We start from the raw sequence: 24179 nt of genomic DNA, 5'->3' as shown, positions 1-24179 counted from the left end.
TCTCACCTCCGCTTGTTGGACATGTGTTTTGACACTCATCAAAAGTAATTTGGCTTAAATAAAAACAATTCATTCTGAGAAAAATTCCTTGCTAAACTAAATATACAAATGTATATTGCCCTGCCAAATGGAAGATGTATATATATTTTACTTGGTTAAAATCTGTTCATCGGTGGAGCATAATTTGCCATTACCAGAGAACGCTTAGGCCGACAAACCTAGTGGTAGGAATGGCAAGTGAATCACCATAGGCTTGTTATTTACAGACTGGTTAAAAGACAAGGTGTTCATGGCCGCATAAGATCATTCAAAGCTTGCCAAAACAACCTTTAACTAAAGACTACTTTGACCTGCAGATCCTAAGCCCTAGCTTGGTAATTAGCAATGACCAATAATTCACACCTTCTAGTTTCTTTTAGCCTTTTAATGACTATATATGACCGCTTTGGATTTTCAAAAAAATCTCTTAGCATTAGATACTAAAGTTTTTTCGACTTAAACCCAAGGCCAAGAAATACATTGGTCTACAGTTAAAACTTTGGTTGTAAGATTATGGTTATGACAAGTTGATGACTCAAAAGTGAAGGTAACTGTGACCTCACCACCAAAAGATTGTCCTGCGTTTTTCGCTACAGTCTGAAAACTTTTGAGACAAGCAGATGACCAGTTTTGGTGTCCTAAGGTCACGATATAATGTCTTATACGAAAACAAGAAGTATCGTAAAAAAGATACTCGGTCGAACTAAAACGATTTTTGCACTTGGGCCGATTTATCTTGGGGACAAAACGTTCTGTTGCATTGTAAGTGATAGTTTTGTTAATTTTTGACAAGATTTATGACTCATTTTTAAGCAGCGTAATATAGGATATATTTGGATATACGTATTTGGATCCTAGTGGAGCTCATAGACTAGCAATCATTTAGATTATATGAAAGATTAAAAAGCCCGTTAAGTCATTATTGCATTCTAATGGAAACAGCACATGTAAGTCACAATAACCATTCTCCAGCTTTGATTTATAATTACACATTGCGTTGTTTTATTTTGGTGTCTGACAAGCTGCACAAACTCTTGGGATTTACTTATGAGAAACACGACGGCCTAAAGAGTTTTCAACGCAAGTGACTAATTGGAGGTCATTATAGAGTGTATATATGTTGTTATTTTTGTTTGGATTCTTTTTCACACAAAAGTTTAAATTTAGACTGAATTAAAGATATATAAACATTTATGTATTTTGATTTTTTTCCAAAGAGTAGAATTATTTCATATACAAAATAATACATCTGATTTTGTGTTTTCAGTTTTAGATGTTTCTAACCAGTAATGATAAAATATCTAATCGCTTTTATTGTAATTATTGGGTATCCTTACAAAATATTTGGTGGTGTCCGATCGAAAGAGAATTCTAGCTTAGATCCCATCGATAAAGGTAATGGTAACATCGTTACAAAAGACTCTGCTTGTCCTGATGGAATCTTAAAAACGTAAAAATCATTTAGCTATACAGAAACATGGTAAATTTATTTGTCTCTCGTATTATTGAAATGTTTAAAAATAAAGAAAATCAACATCTTATTAAAATGTCATTACTTAATAATAATGTAAAACAATGCATGAAAAAAATAAAGCAAATCAAAATTATGAAGCGACATATTGTATCCTTTTTTATAATTGGGTTGGGTTATGTCCTGTAAACGTTGAAACATTGCCTTTTTTGAAACTTTTTTTCTACTTTTATTTCTTTTCTTCAATAAATTCATTTCAAACGTGGATATTAAATTAACTTTACAACACATATGTCACAAATTGTAATAAAATAATAAAATGAATACTGCCACCCCCCCCCCAAAAAAAGGAAAAAAAAACAACAAAAAAAACGCAAAACGAAATCTTAAACTAAATGATATGACATTACTGTTCATTTGTTTCTAAAGACTCAAATTATTCATACCGCTGGTTGATAGGTCTTTATAAAGATGATTTTCTCGACGTGTCCATATTCCGATTCAGACGTTTGATTTTCCTCCAAAGAGTGCGTCAGTTCCTCGCAGTGACCTGTACTATCAGATATACGTCCACCAATCAGAGTGGTCTGTAAAGTCAATACCTTTCTTTAAACATTTTTCAGTAGTTTCTTTTATCAAACTTGTAACAAATCTGATTTTTACTACATGTAGTATCTCATGTAACAAATCTAATTTTTACTATTATCCCATGTAACAAATCTGATTAGAAATTAAGATATGTTCAGTTAATTAACCCTAAAACGCAAGAAATATACATCAAAACTTTCAGGGATCTTACTGAAATATTTTTATTTTTTAAGATATGTTCATAATAAACTTACATTTTGTAAAACTTTCATCGCACAATTTCGTATCCTGTCTTTGTCATGGTGATTACCACGTACTCGAAAAGTTGAAGTCACAATGTTTAAACCAGCTGATAGTGAAATGTATCTTGAGAAAGAAATACAGAGTAATATTCGAACGGAAATCACATCCATGGTCTTCGAATGTTTCTGTGAGAAATGAGTCGCAGCACATTTGTCAGATGTTATTATGTCTGAAACAACTGGCTAGACATGCATAACGACGAATGACATTGCATTTTACAATCTAATACGTCTGAGAAAATATTCACTTCAAACGTGCTGGATAAATATTTAATTTGAACTTTGTATACCCGTAGTTTAACTGGTTGTTCATATAGCAGAAAACAACATATACTTCGGTGACATGAAAAGTAAAAAATAACTCACTATTAAAATAGTAAAAAAAAACCCTATATTTTACCTGTTTGAAACATTATTATTTGATAACAAATTTTAAATAAGACAAGTGAAATGGGGTATATTTTGAATGTAACAATATTTATGACACTTTCTGAAATTAAAAGAATTTTTTTTTAATTATTTAAATACAGTATCTATTTCAGTCACCTTTAAGTTACTGTTCTAATCGATCATAATAGTATTTATCTTATTTTGATCAAATCATTACTTTTTATTGCTATAGATCTGCATGAATACATGCGATTTGTTAAAACTCGTCGTAACAGTTACTATCGCCATATATCGTGTAGTACATGTATAGGGGTGATAGACCGTGGTCGATGTAACTTTCCTTGGTATACAGTGGTATATTTTTCCTTGCTGTATCATGTTTCAGACCCGAAATTTATCATACCAAACACAACACATTTTTCCCCACAATATCTTCCTGTGAATGATAAATATTACATAATAATTATATGTTGCTATATATCATTTATGTTGATAATAAACTTGACATACTCTCGAGTGTAAGTACAACTTTTAGACATTCTACGTGTTTTTGTCGTGTTCGTTATTTAATATCTTCAGCTGACAATTAAAAACATATATCGTTGAAGGATTAATAGTTTTATTACAGAAAAATTTAAACTGTTACATCCCCTAAAATCTACCCGTTTCGCAATCGAAAAAATACAATTCTCATTCTAGTGTATAAACGACTTAATCAGACTTGCAAAGGGTATTTCATCAAAAATTGATTATTCTGGACTTGGCCCCTTACTCACTTCAGTGTGTTATAATTTTCTGGACCTGACTCATTAAATCCAGCACTTTAAAGTGCTAGGGACATGAGGGATCCCTCGTGTATAGACACAATCAAACCGCGTCTACAGTTTTCATGCAATTTTGCTGTTTTTAATGCTTCCGGGGGGGGGATCACTTTTTCCAGATATTTGAATTTTTGTGCATGCATGCAGCTTTTTGTCCCATACTGAACAATAAATTTTGTACTTCGTCATTAAGAGTATTTGACATTCAAAGGTAAAGGGCAGAATAACATATTATGTTTCTCAATTTCTGTCTGCAGCTAAATAATGCAAGAGCAGACAGAGGATCCAAACGCCATTGTTTCAGGTGTTCTGTTCGAAATATATATACGTTAACTGCTTTCTTTGAAATATAAGCTCACTGTCAATACTTTAACCATCATATTTCTACTGCAATGGTTATTTGTATTAACGCTTAAACTGGATGCCTTTGATGTTTGTAAGGCTGTAAAATGTTTTCTGTGTATGTGTCTTGTTTTTATAAGTTACATTCCAAGCGTTTTCAACTTTTTGTCATGTATTTTAACGTTTTAGAGTTAGAGGTAGGACTTCGTATTTGCGTGTTACAGATTGCTTCACATGTTTGAACAAGAGTATCAACATCTAAACCTCTAAAGTCTTTTGTTCCCAACTCCCTGATTTGAAATATAAATATCTTTGACATACTACATTTATGTTAGATTTGAGATGTGTGATAATTTATTTATAGTTTGACATTTGTTCTAGCTTTATTAGATTATGCACTAGGTATATGTGTCTATAAACTATTATTATTATTATTATTATTATTATTATCTATTTAAGAACATTATAAAATAATTTTGTAATTATAATTATGTAGTTTACTATAACTATCTATAGACATCATTTATGCCATTAATGAAAAAAGTGAAACTGAACCAACAATGGCACAATAGGTTTGCTGTGTTTATTCATGATTAACATTGTTTTATAAATAGCTGATAAAATCGACATTTTATGTCGGACCTTTCCTGTTGGCTGGGAAGACCCTCGTTTATGTGACTTCCGTTGCCGAGTGGTAAATGTCGATGACTTCAAACCCACTTGCCCTTCGCCGCTATTGCTTCGAATCCGTCCAAGGACTGTGAATTCGTTTATGTTATGAAGCTATCCAGCCAGCAAATGGAACTTTAGTGGTTCTATTCTGGCGCCATATTGTGCTTGAAATAATGCACAGATGGGAACTGGAGTTCTTCCTCAATCAGTAAAGTTAAAAAGTCGCATTAACAAACCGACCCCAACTGCTGTCTCTACAAAATGTGTATTTAAAAACAATCACATTTTTTTCATTCAATGTGAATGAAAAATTGGCAATTTAAGTGAATGTGGAGCATAGATTCCATATTTAGAAATACATGCACATCTTGTTTCTTTTTTCAATGTTGTCTGTTTGGGCGCTCTGCAGAAAGGTGATATATATTACGAATAGATGATTCAACATTGTAAGACATTACAATGAATAAGTCTTATAAAATATATGACTTGTAAGTTTACATAATTTTTTGTTTTGATTCAGAGGCTTTGATGACCCTTGCTATGAGTAGAGACTCTAAAATTATATATGTGTATTTGATATAAAGTTAAGCAGTCTAGGTATATGCCTAGCCCTGTGTAAATGTAACTTTCGTGTTCTTTGTCATAGCATGACCATGTAAACTTTGACCACTGTAAGGAAATTTGCATCGTTTGGAACATCATAAAACGAGAAGAAAATAATAGCATTATTTTTATGGGACAAAATTATTAAACACATTAATAGAAGCATATTAAATTATAAACCGAGCCAGATAAAGGACAAAACTCATTCTATTATTATTTGTGTTATTATTTGTGTATTATTTGCACTATTATTTGCGCTCTGTTGCTTTGGGTTGAACTGCTCATTTCGCAAGATATATTGCATGTAGTGTTTTACCTTATTCTTGATGTGCTTTAAGGCAAAAATAATTATATTTCATTACAAACACAAAGCCTTTATTGATTCTCTTTAAACCACTTTTTTCCTGTAAAAGTAGCTCCTCTGAAGCATAAAATTTGAAAATCTTACATAATCAACTGGGTCACCTTAAGGCATAATCTGAACAATCTTTGTGGAAGACCACTAGAAGATGTTACATACCAGATATAAAGCTCTAGGCCTTGAAATTTTTGACAAGAAGAGTTTTTAAAAAAAGTCCTATATAACTCTATGTAAAACTGATGACCCCCTGACGGGCCCCTTTTGACACTATGGGCATACTTTGAACAGACTTTGTTGAGGATTACTAGATGATGTTACGTATCAAATTGTGGTATTTGACAAGAAGATTTTTAAGATTTTCCTATATAACTCTATGTAGAAATGATGAGGCTCCTATAGCATATGGGATCCCTTTTGACCCTATGAGCATAATTTGAACAATCTTTCTAGAAGACCACTTAAAGATGTTACATGCCAAATATTAAAGTTCTAGGGGTTGTGGTTTTTGACAAGAAGATTTTTGAGTTTTCCCTATATAACTTTATATAAAACTAACTGGCAGGGCCCCTTTTCACCCTAGGGTCATTATTTGACCAATCATTGTAGAGGACCACTAGATGATGTTACATACCAATTATAAAGGCTCTACGCCATGTGGATTTTGACAAGAAGGTTTTTCCTATATTACTTTTTATAAAACTGATGAGCCCCCTGGCAGAGCCCCTTTTGATCCTATGGGCATAATTTGAACAATCTTTGTATAATATACCAAATATCAAGGCTCTATGCCTTGTGGATTTTGACAAGAAGATCTTTAAATATTTCCCCATATTATTTTATATAAATCTGAGGAGCCCCCTGATAGGGCCCCATTTAACCCTAGGGTAATAATTTGTACAATTTTTTTAGAGAATTACTAGATGATGTAACATACCAAACATTAAGCTCTAGGCCTTGTGGATTTTGACATGAAGAGTTTTCCTATATTACTTTATATAAAACTGATGAGCCCCCCCCCCCCCTGGCGGGGACCCCTTTGATCCTAAGGGCATAATTTGAGCAATCTTTGTATAACATACCAAATATCAAGGCTTTATGCCTTGCGGATTTTTAAAGATTTCCCCAAATAACTTTATATAAAACTGAGGAGCCCCTTTATCTTTTAAATCGATAAGCCCCCCTGGCAGGGCCTTTTTCAACCTAGGGGTATTATTTGAACAATCTTTATAGAGGACAACTAGTTGATGTTACATACCAAATGTCAAAACTTTAGGCCTTGTTGTTTTTGACAAGAGAATTTTTAAAATTTTCCTATATAATTTTATATAAAACAGATGAGCCCCCGTGGCGGGCCCCTTTTGATCCTACGGACATATTTTTAAAAAAATCTTTGCAGAGGACCACTAGATCATGTTACATTTAAAATATTAAGGTTCTAGGCCTTATGGATTTTGACAAGAAGAATTTTTAAGATTTCACTATATAACTTTATATAAAACTAATGAGCCCCCTGCTTGGGCCGCTTTTGACCATAGGTCATAATTTGAACATTTTTTGCAGAGGACCACTAGATCATGTTACATACCAAATATTAAAGCTCTACACCTTTTGCTTTTTGACAAGAAGTTGTTTTTTTTAAAGATTTTGTTAAAAAACTATTTTGGTTGCCATGGCAATCAGAGTTCTTAAAGGAATTTAATCCTTTTAACGACTTCGGTAGAGCTTCATACATGGATCATGCCTGCCAAATTTCATTAAAGACCAAACGGTATTTGAGTAGAAGTAATTTGAATGAAAAAGTTAACGCACGAACGGACGGACGGACTGACGAATGACATACAACAACACGGTGTCTCAAAAGCTCACCTTGTCACATTGTGACAGGTGAGCTAAAAAGATCATAAAGAAATATACTAGTACTCGGAATAAGACTGAAAATCATAATTTACTGCAATTTTTAAGGTTCAACAGGAGTTGAAAGTATTCATATGATTTTCATGTTTAGGTCTTTTGTTATAATAATAATCTGTGAAAATGCAAGTACTTGAGGTATTGAGGTACCTATCAATCCCGTAAAGTTTCACTTTAATTGCATAATTGATTTGTAGCATAAGATATGTAGTCCGAATAAAACTTTAAAAAACTCATTAAATGGTCATTACTCTGACAAAAATCATTGAATCTGAAAATACCAATAATATGCACAACTAGACTTATTAAAATCTGTTTTATTCAAGGGCCATAACTCATCCAAAAATAATTCAAGCGGAAAACCCATGTACTATGCGCAAGAACTTGATCTACTGATCAAAATTGTAAATTTTCATTGATATTGCCTTAGTGGTATAAGAGGAGTAGTCCACAAAAAATTTAAAATATGAAAATCTTTAAAGGGCCAAAACTCTGACAAAAATTATTGAACCTTAAAATACCAATAATGCACAACTAGACTTGGAACTATCATGCCCGTAAAGTCTGGATGAAAATGCACTAGTCGTTTCTGAGAATAGTCCAGAAAGCTTCTGTGTAGCTTGCAACACAAAAAAAATCAACCTATCTTATTAAAGGGTCATAACTCCACCAAAAATCATTCAATCTCAAAACCAGTGTACTATGCACAAGTACTTGAGCTATTGATAAATTCTGTAAAGTTTCATTGAGATTGCATAAGTGGTATAAGAACAGTAGTAAAAAAGGGCCAAAATTGCCTTAGATCGCTCACCTGACCCATCATTTCATTGTAGTTCATCCAAAATATCAGAAGTAGGTTAGAAAATATCAAATTCAACACGGCATCAGAAATTACACCCTTGATCTAAATTCCATTTCTGTATGTCAAAAAGTAAGAAAGTATGTCAAATAACATCAATAATAACAAAAGTAGGTCAGCTGACATCAAAATTCATTTTGTCATCATAAATCACACCCATGGTCTAAAGTTCAAGTATGTTTGTAAAAAAACAAACAAGAGGGCCATGATGGCCCTGAGTCGCTCACCAGAAACAACTGCTTTTCAGTGTTGGAATGTCAATATATTCTAATATTAAATTTGAGCATAGAATGTGTTTAAACAATGATTTGAAGAAATGCCATGACCTGGGGCATTTAAGCTTTAGCTTAAACGGGGCTAATCAAATTAATATGAGCAAACTTGATAAAAACCACGTTAGAATGCTACAAAGTATGGTAACCGTCTATCTATTATTTCAGTAGGAAATATTGTTCAAAGGTTTTTTCTATTTTTAGCTTTAGTGGCCCCTAAAAGGGGCAAATTAAATTAATGTGAACAAACTTGATAAATGATTACCAAAAATGCTACAGACAAAAGTTGGTGATCATCCATTAATTAGTTCTGTAGGAGAAGATGTTAAAATATATTTCTATTTTTAATTTTAGCGGCATCTAAAAGGGGCTAATCTAATTGATATGAGCAAACTGGATAATAGACTTCCCAATAATGTTACAGACAAAGTTTGTGGATCATCCATCAATTAGTTCTGTAGTAGAGGATGTTTTAAGTTTTTTTTTTATTTCTAGCGTAAGCGGTCCCTAAAAGGGGCAAATCAAATTAATATGAGCAAACTTGATAAAAGACTACCCAAGAATGCTACAGACAAAGTTTGGTGATCATCAATTAATTAGTTCTGTAGCAATAGACGTTTAAACGTATATCTATTTTTAATTTTAGCGGCCCCTTAAAGACGCCAATCAAAATAATATGAGCAAACTTGATAAAAGACTACCCAACAATACTACAGACAAAGTTTGGTGAAAATCCATCAATTAGTTCTGTAGAAATAGACATTAAAAGGTATTTCTATTTTTAGCTCTGCTGACCCCTTAAGGGGACCAATTGGAATGACATGAGCAAATTCTAGTGTGACCGTCACAAGGATGCTACAGACCAAATTTGAAGTAAATCTGCTAAGTAGTTTCCGAGAAGAAGACGATTGTTGACGCATAACGACGGACGACGGACGCCGGAGCATCCCCCTTTGATACTGATAGCTCACCCTGAGACTTCGGCTCTGGTGAGCTAAAAAGTAGGTCAAGTGATATAAAAAATATCAATAGTAGGTCAGCCGATATCAATTGATTCTGCATCAGAAATTACAACCCTGGTTCAAATTTCAAGTCTGTACCAAATTTCAAATCTGTACTTAAAACAACGTAAAACTAGGTCAAACGATATCATTAAAATCGAAAGTAGGTCAGTTAATATCAAAATTTAATTCGGCATCAGAAATTACATTTAAGACCAAAATTTCAAGTCAGTTTGATGACATTTGAGTAAAAAATTTGACCAATAGAGTGTTAACAAGGTATTTCCATAATTGGGCGGTGTAACCTAGCTTTTTACCCCAGGTAATCTATATTCGAAGTTGACTTAGAAATTATCAAAACATTCTTTCAGACCAATTTCCAGAATATTTGGATCAAAACAGTAGCCCCTAGAGTGTTAACAAGAGTTTTCTATTTCTAGCTCCTGTGACCTAGTTTTTCATACGAGATAACCATGTTCAAACTTATCCGAGCAAATATCCTGACCAAATTTGATGACTATTGAGTCAAAAATGTGACCACTAGAGTGTTAACATTGTTTTACATATGTTGGCGGTGTAACCTGGTTTTTGACCTCAGGTGACCCATATTCTTACAAGACCTAGAAATTATCAAAACAAACTTTCACACAAATTTCCAGGATATTTGCATCAAAACATTAGTCCCTAGAGTGTTAACAATATTTTTCTTTTTTCTAGCTCCCGTGACCTAGTTTTTCATCCGAGATGACCCATGTTCCAACTCATCCAAGCAATTTCGTAGACAAGCATCCTTACTAAGTTTGATGACAATTGAGTAAAAAGAAAAATGTGACAACTAGAGTGTTAACAAGGTTTTTACATATTTGGGCGGTGTGACCTAGTTTTTACACCCCATTTGACCAATATTTGAACTTGACCTAGAAATCATCAAAACAATCTTTCAGCTCAATTTCAAGGATATTTAGATCAATAGCCACTAGTGTTAACAAATTTGTTTTAATTTTAGCTCCTATGATCTAGTGTTTCATCCGAGATGTCCCATATTCGAACACATCCGAGCAATTACCTTAACAAGCATCCTGACCAAGTTCGATGACAATTGAGACAAAAATGTGACCACTAGAGTGTTAACAAGATTTTTCCCATCCGAAATAAACCATGTTTGAACTCAATCGAGCAATAACAAAGCATCCTGACAAAGTTTGATGATGATTGAAGCAAAAATGTGAACCCTAGAGTGTTAACAAACAAATGTGGACAGACGACGCATGACGGCTGACAGACGACGGACAACGAACATTCAACAATCCTTAAAGTTCACCCTGAGCTTGCTCATGTGAGCTAAAAAGATATTTAAAACAAAAACTTGTTTGTTAAACACAAATGCCCCCAGCTCAGATTCTTGTCAGTCACAATATTTCAAAAATGTTTACCCATTCACTCAGTTAAGGACGGAAAATTGCCAAAAAAAAAAAAATTATAATGTAATTACAGTTATATTACTTTACAGAGTTATGCTGTTTTGTAATTGTGAAAAATATAAGTTTGCAAGTCATTGATATGACTTGTGATGAAGTTGAAAAATATTTCACTTTATCAAATACTAGGATCTTTACATGTAAATGCAAGACTTTACCTTGAACCTAGCAATCCCAACTCCATACAAACTAAAAGGACCAATTTAGGCATGTTCCTTGCAAATATGAAAAATTGGTAAAACATAAAAAGGCTGTATGAAAAGTGTAAAAAATCTATTGTCATTACAAGTGACATTGACTTTTGACTTCCAGCACTGGACTATCAAAGGTATGTTCCTTTCAAATATGAAAAAACTTCAGGCTATAAATAAAAGCTGTATAAGCCAATCTATTTTAGCACCCTTGACTTTGACCCACTGACCCCTTACTCAATCCAAAATCTTTGCAAGATATCATAAAACCAAATATGAAAGACATCTGTCAATGAATAAAGGCTATATGGGCAAAAGTGTAAATATCTATTTTAATACTGGTGAACTTGACTGACCCCGTACTCAATCCAAGGATGCAAATTATCATCCTTTTATATATGAAAATATCCGTCAAAAAATAAAGGCTGCTAACTCAATTGTGTAGAAATATTTTATTTGTGTTCTTGACATTGACCCCTTATTCAATTAAAAGGAAGAATAACACGAAGTTATCTTCTAAACTTATATGAAAGACATCTGTCCTTTAATAAAGGCTATATGGACAAAAGTGAGAAAAAATCCACTGTGCCATAGATTTTTTCCAGTTATTTTCATTTTTTATCACTTTGAAAATAGGGCCTTGTATGGTTAATCTATTGCGGCAAGTTTGATTTATTGTTTTGCTAATGTCGGTCGGTAGATGGGTCAATCTGTCCGTCAGTTGACCTCATGGTTTTTACTGATTATCTTGAAAACTATTTATCACAAAGTCTTCATATTTCAATGATTTGTCATAACTAGAAGAATCTTGTCCCCTATTGATATTGGGATCACTATGTTACTCAATTCAAGGATGCAAATTATCATCCTTTCATATATGAAAATATCCGTCAAAAATAAAGGCTCTTTTATCAAATGTGTAGAAATCTATTATTTGTTTTCTTGACTTTGACCTCTAATTCAATTAAAAGGAAGAATAACATGCAAGTTATCTTCCAAACTAATATGAAACTCATCTGTCCTTTAATAATGGCTATATGGGCAAAAGTGATCAAAAATCCATTTTTAGCACTGATGTGCCTGACCTAACTGATCCCTTACTCAATCAAAAGGAAGAAGACCATGCAAATTATCATCCTACCAAATATAACAAACAACTATCAAAAAGTAAAGACTGTATAAGTAACCATGTAGAAATCTATTTTTGACATCCTTGACCTTGACGCACTGACCCCTATCTCAATCAAAAGGAAGAGTATCATGTAAGATATCCTCCTACCAAATATCACATGCATCTGTCAATAAATAAAGGTTGTTTCTGCAAAAGTGTAAAAAGCTATTTTTAGCATTGGTGACCTTTACCCAACTGACCCCTAACTCCTAACATCCAAAGGCAGAACACCAAGCAAGTTATTTTCCTACCAAATATAAAAGACATCTGTCCATAAATAAAGGTTGACCTTGTTTAGTATGTTTAGTATATACTATAGACAATGTAATGTAATTTAACCAGTGTTTACATGACATAACAAGAAAGTCATGGTGGCCTAAGCTAACAATAAATTTAAACTTGCCAGTATAGGTTAACCAGACAAGGCCCTATTTTCAAAGTGATATAAATGGAAATAACTGGGAAAAATGTATGGCACAGTTATATGACGTGGCAATATCATGTACATTGTATTGATAAGTGAGTGTGGTAATTATGAAGGCATTTGTATAGACAGAATTTAAGATATATCTAACTTGCCGTTTAAAGTTAACCAATTATTCATTTTCTTAGTGCTAAAAAGGCAATAACTTGGTAAAAATTTGTAAAAATGAAAACCATAGTTATCTAACTTGCCCAGATCATATACTTTGTGTTGATTACTAAGTTTGTAAAGTATGAAGCAAATGGTATAGTTAGAACGTGAGAAACATCCAACTTGCCATTTTAGGTTAATCTCGTATAGATAGACAGACGGACGGACGGTTCAATTACTATATGTCGGAGGCATAAATAAGTCTTCTTAAAAAGTAATATCATAGCTTTTTCACTATAAGGAAGAACTAAATTTGAACAAGAACACAAACATTAAGCGTTATCAAACTGATTTATAAGGTCTTATCAGTACGTCACATGACACAATACATGTTTTGTTCTCAACCTCTTATCAAGCATAGATTATGGAAAGCAACAATGCCGTATCTGATTCTTTCAACATACCAAGTTAGGTCATTGTAATTTTAAACACCTGATATGCTGATATATAACTGTTCATGCTGTAATCAGTATTTACATAAACCAGCACTGAATATGAACTATTGATCTACCAAACACATTAATTATTTTGTTAAAACGGATTTTATAATACTGAGAATGACATTGAAAGCATTCTCATTTTCAATCAATACAATCTTCTAAATTAACCAAGTTAAAGTGTTCGCATGAAAGGATAAAATGACTACTAACTTCAGTGGATCACTAACACAAGACTCTGAGGAAGTTACAGAAATGTATTGTGAGGAATGTGACCGACATGGTGATGGTTATGCTACAGCTGTAGCTTTTTGTGTAGATTGTTTAGATTATATATGTGTGACCTGTCAGAGATATCATAAGAGACAATTTAAAACTCACAGAATCAAAGACAGTTACAGTATGCCTCAGGATTTTTATTTTGAGAAATGTTCTATTCATCCTGGGCAGCTGATCAAGTTTTACTGCTCTGAGTGTAACAAAGAAGCTTGCCAAGAATGCAAGGATAATGAGCATGTGAAATGCAGTGATGTTAGCCATTTACCAACCCTTGCTTCAGACATACAAAAAAGTGACAAACTAATAAATCTAAGAAAAAACATGGATCAATTGTCAATGAATATAAAAGACACAGAAAAGATGTTGGATGCCAAAAGTGAAGTGATTAAGAAATAAGAGAAAAATGCAACTGAAGCATGTAAAGGGCATAGCAACAAACTGATAGCAACTTACAAACAACATCATCAAGATCTAATTGATGATTATGATAAGAAAATGGAAGAGACAATTGCTAGGTTGAAGAAAGAAAGGTTAGAACTAATTCAAAAGTTGTCTGAAAAGGAAAGAAAATTTGAAGAAAAAGTAAGAAAAGCTGAAACAGATATAAAAGAGGAGGTTATTAACAGAAACACAAACTTAAAAATACTCATGTCCGAACATTTGAATTTGGTTGGAAATTTCAAGGCTCTTACTGTTGATCTAGAACAGGCTCAAAAATTAGGTAAAAACTGTAAACTGTTTATAAAACTGAAGTTAGCGAAACAAATGTGTGAACACATTCAAGTTACCACTGACCATATTAAACACTCCAACATACAACGCTACAGACTAAAAGAATCTGGCATTCAACCAACAACACAATCTCTTGAGGATCAAACAAGGTTTTTCTCGTTTGATAAAGTACATGTATCAGCTATTGAGAAAAAGATTGCCGTTAATTTTGATATCAATCTTGATTTTGAAAGTATAGTTTCTTTACTTCTTCTATCGGAACATACACTTCTTGCATCAGATTGGAAAAATTCAAGCCTTGTCATATTAACACTTGAAAAGTCAAATGCAAAGTGTATAAAAGCAATAAAATTTAAAACCATTCTTTGGGGAATAGCAAAGGTTTCAGATCATACAGTTGCTGTCACATTTCCAATAGAACAAAAGATCAGACTGATTACATTTTCTGAGGAAAGGGAAGTTTTAGATATCACTGAGATACCAGGAAATGGTCGTTGTTTTGGTATTGCTAACAGTTATAACCATCTTGTTGTTTCATATTACAAATCCTTTAAAAGTACAATTAAGGTTAAGGTGAAATAGTGAAATCATTTGGGAAAGATGACGATGGTCAGAATCTGTTTACCAATTCTCATTACTTGACTGTTAGTCCTGACAATTCTATGATATATGTCTCTGATGGTAAAAAATATGAAAAACAAGATCAACAAGGAAAGGCGGCGTTCAATGAACGCAACCCCCAAATGACCCAGCAACAAGAACCAATGGCAAGGAGCCCAGGCGGACCCCAAACATAAAAAGGACAGGGCAATGACACGTTAATCAATAAATGATAAATAATTTGTAACTGATTAGGAATTCAAAAAAAAAAAATAATAGGCCACACAGAGGGAAGGGGACAGGAGACCGGGGGGAAGGGGGGGGGGGGGTTAATCAAAGAAATAAAAAACTAGAGGCAATGGGGAAGATACTTACCGTAGACGAGAAAACAACAAGGGACACAAGCAAAAGTGTCACCAAAACAGTATGAAACAACATAGATATACATCTGAGGAACACAGTGGGGCGCCGCCTTGGAACGGTCAGCAGCATAATAATGACTGCTGGGGAGTTTAAACAGACACACGGAGACCTGTTTGACCTTTGATGGTAAGGTGAAGGCAGTCTACAAAGATGATCAACTGAAAAATCCTAACCAACTTGCTGTTGATGAATATGGGTTGTTGTGAATCAAAGAATGTCTATCAATTATCTCGTGATCTCACAAAAGTGAAGATACTGATAGATAATAGACATGGCACAGATACACCAGCAAGCATTGCATACTGCCAGAATACCAAGAGATTATTTGTGGGAATGAATCAAAGTAGTCAAATAAAGGTTTTTAATGTATCACTTGAATAAAATATTACACAACTTTCACAGTCTCATTTACAACAATTTCTCTTACTGCTATACATATATACTTTCATGACATTATATATTTTACCCAAATAAAAAGGCTACCAGAAAAGCTATATCAGTATGTGTGTGGGCGAGAAAATGTCCATCAGTAATCAAGTGACCTCACCAAAGTTTTATACTAACGTCCTGATGGCCTTAATGGTTTGATAGCATTGCAACTGGGAAGTTGCACTTTTTCTTTATTTTTAACTATATGCGTCATTAGTGGATGAATCATTTCTTTAATTTAAAGATGTCATAACTTTGACATATAGATGTATAATTATGTAACGTTTCATAATTTCAATGTATACAGTCGTACAATGGGTGATTTGTATGCATAAAAGTTTAACAAATATAATAAAAAATCATAAATAACTAGAGTGTTTGTGTCACAAAAACATATGTCTCCAAAAACTATGTATGGTCACTCATGTGAAGTTTCATTGAAATCACCCCAGTAGCTTGACCTGTGAAAGCCGGACAAGATTTTTCTATTTATAGCTCTAACGACCATTTTGTGCAGCAAAGAGGAACATGCCGTGATTTGTACAATTAGGGATGGTACTGAATCTTGATATCTAAGCTCTAGCTTTTGGGTTTTTTTTAAAGAAGACTTTTGAAGTTTTTAATATAGAAATATAAGGAAAATCAATGACTCCCTGGGGCGGGGCCAATATGACCCCAGGGCTTTTATTTCAGACTTTATTATTCAAACTTGGTAGACACTCACTGGAAGATGTTTAATGCCAAATATCTAATTTATAGCTCTTTGCGTTTCTCAAAAGAAGAAATTTTAAGTTTTTTTCTTTTGGTTGCCATGGCAACCAGTTTTGCATGGAATAAATTTTTTTTAATAATTTTTAAAGGTGACCACCAAACATTCCTTTGAAGTTTGGATGAAATGCTCAGCGGTTTATTAGATGTCGTTTAAAAGTTTACAGCCGGACGCCGGACAAAAAGCGATCTCAAAATCTCAGCGTACCACTTTGTGACAGGTGAGATAAGTCATTGAAGGGCCATAACTCTAAAAAAATCATTTAATCAGAAAATGCTGATGATATGCACAACTAGACTTCATACTGATTACTCCTGTCAAGTTTTGATGACATTGTACAAATAGTTTCTGAGGAGTAGTCCAGACAAGTTTTGTGATGGTCAGACGGACATACAAGATGACAGAGAAGTGATCCCTAAATGCTGTCCCTACTCTGTAGAGGCGACACAAAAATGGAGTTTGTGGAGGCCCTTTAAGTCTATATAAGCAAATGAGTTTATCAATCATGAATGGCTATAAAAGTTATTAAAAACATGTAGCAAAAATAACAGAAGACAAGATTTTTACATATATTTATTTATCAAGTCTGTTTTCAACAAGTTCGACAAAACCTTTCAAAAATCTTATAAATGTTGTTCTATTAACTTTCACACATTCAAATCCTAATTTTAAGCTGTTTCAAACAAAATAAAACTCAAAAAGATAAATTCATGTCAATGCCAAAATATAACATGAGGTAATATTTATCATAGAATATCAGTCTTGAAAAGTCTTTATGTACCGGTTTAATTTTGAGTTGAGAAAAATAAAAATAAACAACCAAAAGCACTCATAATCTTCACTATCTATTCCTCCAACAGTTTTGGTTTAGCTTCAGGCATTTTCTGTCCTTGTAAGTCAGTTCGTGTTGGGGAAATGTATATCTGAAATAAATTTTAAAGAAAGAAAATAAACGAAAAAGTTAGACAAAATACACCAATTCATCATATAAAAGCTTCCAAAACCATATAAAATTTTGACTACTCTGATTATCAAAGGAAACATGTAGCATAATATTCAACAATCCGAACATCATCATAACATGAGGCACTGCCAGCCCGACTTTTCCTTACTTCTAAGTTCAAATACATTGACAGTAAAGAACACTGCTAGAAAATATAACAGTCTTGAACAAATCATTATTTGAATTTTATATTTGACCTTACATATTTGCAGATAGTATTTGGTTTAAACATATTTAAGCTCAATTGCGAAACAAGTGCTTGCAACTTATATTAATCATTTTCAAGTCTGCTTCCTGGAATCAACCAGTACTGGTGTCATATGAAGAAACATGGTCGTGAATCAAGTAGGGCTCGAACCCTTGATCTCTGGGTTGAGAGGCAGACACCTTAACCACTAGGCCACCGCTCCCCTTAAATGACAGTATTTAATATTATTGATGAAAACACATTACCATAGAATTATATTTGGATGTTATTGGTAGGTGTTAGATACATGGTCTAATATACATGTAACATAGAGCCATCATTGATTCATTACAAAGCATATTGAAGATACATCAATATCAGATGAAAAAATATCAGCAATATATCGATATATACTCCTAATTTCTTGTATATAATTCGCCTCCATACCTGATAAATAATTTGAGTAAAATATATGTTCTGTTCATACAAATATGTTGTGTCCTGTTTATAAATGTCCTTTGCAAGATTATTTTCTTAACCACTTTTTGTCATCACTGCTATGAATGTGTCAATTATGTAACAATAGCCTAGTGTTAGACATGGCCACCTACTTTTGTATTTGTTTTGGGTGAATAATCATCATTCATAGACATAGAATAATTAATCAAAATAATCAATTTTTTCAAAAGTGTATCTATTATTGATCGGCATAAAAATATATTGTCTCTAGATGACAGCTCTTATGTAACATACCAGTATAAACAATGTACCAAACATTAAATTGTTTCTAGAACAAAAGTATTACTTTTCATCATATGATTGTTTATACTAAATTATTTAGAACTGTATAGACAATTTTTTCCCTTCAAATAGTTTTATATTTATAATAATATTTAAAAGACACAATTTTATTTCTATTGTTTTTTATTAATATATCAAATACTGATATAAAATATGTTCATTGTAGACCATTGTAGACCAATCAACTTAAACAAACTTTTTCGCTGCTGTATAAATTAAACATACTCACAGGAGCTTTATCACTGGGCGAAATATCTGCTTGTGAATACTGGGATAAACTGAAAAGTAAACATAACACAGTGAACATATCACTTCATTTTCTGGTCATGAAATTTCTTGGTTTTCTCACAAAAGACATTTTTGAGGGTTCTTAAGATTGTTGTCTATTTTTTCAAAAAAAAAAAGAAAGTAAAAAGCAAAATAAGCAGATAAAATGAAATTTCCTTGGATCTTAATTCTGTTGATAAGACCTTTTTGTGCCCCACTAATTATAATGGTTATTTGCATTATTAGACTCAAACCATACCATATTGATAAACCCTCTCTGTAACCACTCACACTTGACTATTCTTAGTACTCGACAATAAGAAAAGGGGCTAAATTCTGTAAACGGTATATCAGAGTTATGGGATATGTGCCTATCATGTTAGATTTAAATAACAAGGAACAAGTGTGTGAAGTTACAACCAATTCCATTCAGTAGTTTTGGGGATACCATCTTGTATGCAAAAACTTAACCAATGTGTGGTGCCAACTCTAGGTTGAGTACAACATCTCTCCCTTTTCTTGGAATAGTTGAGCTAAAAAGCCATTTCCTACCTACAACGAATAGTAGAAAGAACATTAAATGAGCTGTGCCATGACAAAACCAACTTAGTGCGTTTGGGACCAGCATGGATCCAGACCAGCCTGAACATCCACGCAGTCTGATCAGGATCCATGATGTTCACTTACACACCCATTACAAGTAGAGAAACTGATAGCAAACAGCATGGATCCTGATCTGACTGTGTGGATGTGCAGGCTTGTCTGGATCCATGCTGGCCGCAAACCCACTATGTTGGTTTTGTCATGGCGCGGCTCATTTTCGAATCTCTTCTAATTTACTACTAACCCTTACCAAGGATTGAAAGTAAAATTTCCCAATGTAAAAGTCATGGGTTGTTCAATATTGCTAAAAATAAATCCATATTTATACACACCTTGTGTCCTTGTAAGACGCCATCGTCAACAGATATAGAGCACAAACAACACCACCACCAATGGTGAAAAAGTGCACTGGCAACACCTGTAAATAAACATTGATCAATAAGCAATTGCAAATAAAAATAGCAGCTGCCAGTAGGACAGTAGCTCCCATTGACTATTCTCAGTGCAGCTTAATAGTAAAACAAGGGTCTGAATAATATATAGGGATTAGAATATTTATTAGAAGATCACATTCAATTTTAAGTCTCGAAAATTGAAATGATATTCTGATACCAAAGACAAGAGAAATTTTAAGAGTTTACCTTTTAATTCTGTGAATAATGAATTAATTCCTGGTAAGAATACTGTTATTCAAAATCAAGGAGTAAATGACTCCCAAATCTCCATTAAGGGAAGCCCTGAGCTAACATGGTGGAAAATGTGAAAAGTAAAAAAAAAAAAAAACAACATTTTAATTGGTTTTAATTGGATCTTTTGAAACATTGTTTTAGACAGTTTTAAAGAACATCATTAATTTAACAGAAGAAGAATCTCATGAATTCACATATTTTCTGATAAACATTAAGTACTGTGATATCATAGCTTGCAATATGCATGTAGGCTTATATTCATATACTATTGCAGGCCACTGCCTTAATATAATATCAGTTTAACAATCTGGATCTGGATGGTACTTTGCAGGGCCTTTCAGCATATAAGCAAAGGGAGAGAGGACTTGGTCCAAATGGAATACAACTTTTTATCTAACTTGCGCAACACTATCATGTAATTTATTCCAATCAAAAATTTTTGTGGGGAAAAATGATTGGTTATAACATGAAGTTTTACATTGCTCAGTTTAAACTGAAAGCATTTAAAGTGATTTATTATCTGGTTTTCAAGAATGTTTTCTTGCACAATTCTCAAAAAAAATATGCTTTCACGCTGCCAGACTTCCCAAAATACGTCAGTCCGACGGACATGTCCGATAAATTTTGATTAGGTACGAGGATTTTTTATGACTGTCCGGCTTTTATCCAAGTCACATGTATACAAAATGGCATTGCTAAAGGTGCCAAACCTGGCAAAAAACGAAAATCTATGTTAGAGGAGTGCGCAGAACAGCAGTAAAAGGATGAAAAGAATAGACCTAAGAGAAAATTTAATGAAAAATGGAAGCAGGACCGTGAATCTTTGGTGTACGACAGGGAGTATGTGAAAATGAGCTGTACGGACTGTGCCGATTTTCACGGTGAAAAAATTAAAACCGACAAGTGTATTAGAAATACAAACACAAGGTTTCCTTTGATTTTGATTAATTTCATTCCGTCTGACAGATTTCATTTCGGTCCGACAGATTTTCATGGTTTGTCAGACAGAATGTTTTTTTAACTTTCGGGAAGTCTGCTCCTCGATAATTTTACTTGGACAGGCGTCCAGTAGTCAAGGCCTCCGACCACCTTATAAATCATTGTCAGTCTGTTGGCTTTACTTTGGTCCTGGAGTGAAAGTACTTTCAGGTCTCTAAGCATTTGTGTGACCCACCCTGGGGACCTGGTGGTGTAGTTGCCTGTGATAATCCTAGCGGACTGTTTCTGGACCTTCTCAAGCTTTTAAATGTCTCTCTGGAGGTATGGGTCTCAGAAGATCAAACTGTACCCCAAGGTAGAGCGTACCACAGACAGGAATGCTGTTTTGCTACAAGATTCAGGCATAGGAACTTAAATTCTATCAATATTAATGATAATATCCAAAATATAAACAAAATCCAGAGACGTCACGAAATGGAGTCGGCGACAAACTCAGATCGCAGGAAATAATCAGAAAATGTTGAATTACTCCTACATAGCTTACGATTGAAAAAAGTTATCGGTGGTTTTTGATGCATTTGTGTATTGTTTATCGAGATGGCCCGATAGAGATTATTTTGATTTGTTGATTTGTTCGGCGTAAATTATGTTTGGATGGGGAAAAGCGTTTCATTCCTTGTGATTATTTATACTGTATAGGGGGTATATTTTGGATATTATCATCAATATTGATGCAAACAGTACGTTTTGGCCCCAAACCAAATCGGCCCCTGTGCAAAAAACGGCCCCTAGACATTTCGGCCCTTTTCCGCGAGACTTTTCGGCCCTTTTTTATAACAGTTTTATTTAAGTATAAAAGGAATTTTTATACTTAAAATCGTTAAAAATTGTAGAATATTGATTGATTGATGGCACACAAACAATTACGACATTTCAATCCTAAATTGATAATCCGTTATAGATCTATCAATTGCTATTTAGATAAATGCTTTTTTTCAAAGGTGTAACAATAAATACACCTAAATAAAGACACTTATTCTTTAACTTATAAGACAGTTGACAAATGCAAAAACTTTTGATTATCAAAATTAATTACAAATATACTTAAAAAATCATTTTCTTTTGATCTCTATTAATTATTTAGATAACACTTTAGATATATGTTTTTTTTTTCAAGGTTTAACAAATTACTTATTTATAGCGTATTGCTAATTAGCCGTAAGTAATATCAAAGATTTTTTAAACTTATGATTTGATATATTTTCTTTTTAATATATGCTCTGATTGAAAATCTATCACTTTCATTGAAAAAAGTGTTTGTTTTTTATATAAAAAAATGTCTGTTTACAAAGTATTGTTTGTTTTATACTGTTAGGTGTTATGTGTTGTATTGTATTGCTAAGACTCGTCACTTACTATTAATTTAATTGTTGTTGATAATAAATGTTTGTATTGTTCTGTGTCTTGCTTTTTAATCGTTCAAATTTGAAAAAAGAAACTTCTTGATAATAAGCAGTTTCAGTGTTTGTGTGTAGTATGTTTTGTTTTATATAGTTTATGTTCTGTTCTGTTTGTTTGATTACTACAATTTAGCCTCATTCAATTTAAAATCATACTTTAATTATTCAATTAATTCTCTCATTTCTTTTATTCTTTCATTTATTTATATGCAATTAAAATGCTGGTATAAAACACGATAAGGTAAGACTTATTCTTTACTAAATATGGGGCCCATTTGATAAAGGGCCGAAACGTCCGGGGCCGAAATGTCTTGGGTAATATGGGGCCAATGCGTCTTGGGCCCGAAATGTCTCGAAATCGTATCGCAATCATATAATTTGATAGATTCAGGGCAGTGTTTCAGGTTCAATTTAGCAAGCTGCTATTTTACATCAATTTGAAATTATACTACTTATTAAAGGCCATCTGTCTTTGTACAATGTCAGGAATGACCCCATAAATTCAAGTCTAGCAGGAACACACCAATATGCAGTGTCTATTCTAGGACGCGCGATTGCGCGATTCACGCTAGTATTTAACAGATCGTGCACAATTCAAAATCATGTGCGTGAAAATCGCGCATCTATAAAAAAAGTTAATAAAACCGTAAAACTTCCATCCCGCATTATATTTGGTTGTTTTGTTTACATTTACACCGAGAACCGAAGGGAGGTTACTGTAAGCTAATTATAATAATTTAGTACCGTATGGTACTGGTTACGTGAGTTGACGGAAATTAACGGAATGTTCCGTATCGACCGGAACTAGTGTGCTTTAAGGTCTGACAGTTGGGCGCCATTTTAGTGTAGTAAATAATCAAGAAAAATGAGGCAATTCCTAGCTTGGCTACGATCTAGACGTGAAAGATAGTTCGATTATTTGTATTGCCAATCCCTTTATAATCAATCGCGGCAGTTCTGTAATAATTTGTTTTGTTTAAAAATTCAGGGGGGACAACTTCTGCTGCCTTAAATTAATATTATCGTTTTAAATAATTATTTCATCGGTTGAACGCCTCAGTGTAAACTTAATGCAGACGATTTAACATTGGCAGTTTATATTGGCGCCCTTTGATTTTGAAAATCGCCCCCTTTTTGAAATAGAGGGGGGAAAATCACCCCTATTTTTCAATTCCTAGAATAGACACTGAATATGTGAGCTATATTTATTTTCTTCACACCCCTCCCACATATTTAAAGTGAAACAAAATTGTATGCTTACAGAAACGTGCTCTTTACATGATTTAAGCGTTAGACCCGGGAATCCAATGATGCTCCGGAAGTTTTTGGGTAAGGAGCTCGGAATGAGTGATTTTATTGATTTCAAGACGTTCATTTTCGCAGGGAAAATTCCGACCTAACTCCCGTTTCCGACCTTGTCTCTCCGGATACTACGCTTGAGTTTTTAATCTCTGA

At 33.4% G+C, this 24179-nt stretch overlaps 2 protein-coding genes across 2 annotated transcripts; one reads left to right on the top strand and one right to left on the bottom strand.

The window, feature by feature from the left end:
- The first annotated feature begins 13744 nt into the window (after nt 1–13744).
- Nucleotides 13745–14218, top strand: LOC132729889 (E3 ubiquitin-protein ligase TRIM56-like). The gene has a single exon (XM_060715727.1). The coding sequence runs from the start codon at nt 13745–13747 to the stop codon at nt 14216–14218; it is 474 nt and encodes a 157-aa protein (XP_060571710.1).
- Nucleotides 14219–17335: 3117 nt separating this feature from the next.
- On the bottom strand, nt 17336–24179 carry LOC132729884 (uncharacterized). The gene is made up of 4 exons (XM_060715720.1): nt 23986–24179; nt 19969–20054; nt 18996–19044; nt 17336–17698 (listed from the first exon to the last, which is right to left on the bottom strand). The coding sequence occupies exons 1-4, from the start codon at nt 24097–24099 to the stop codon at nt 17621–17623; spliced, it is 327 nt and encodes a 108-aa protein (XP_060571703.1). The 5' UTR covers nt 24100–24179; the 3' UTR covers nt 17336–17620.

This window comes from Ruditapes philippinarum, unplaced genomic scaffold, assembly GCF_026571515.1.
Source record: "Ruditapes philippinarum isolate M1 unplaced genomic scaffold, ASM2657151v2 ctg7260_1_1_1_1, whole genome shotgun sequence".
NCBI lineage: Eukaryota > Metazoa > Mollusca > Bivalvia > Venerida > Veneridae > Ruditapes > Ruditapes philippinarum.
The sequence above is the reverse complement of the archived record's forward strand: the minus strand, read 5'-3'. Positions and strand labels throughout refer to the sequence as shown.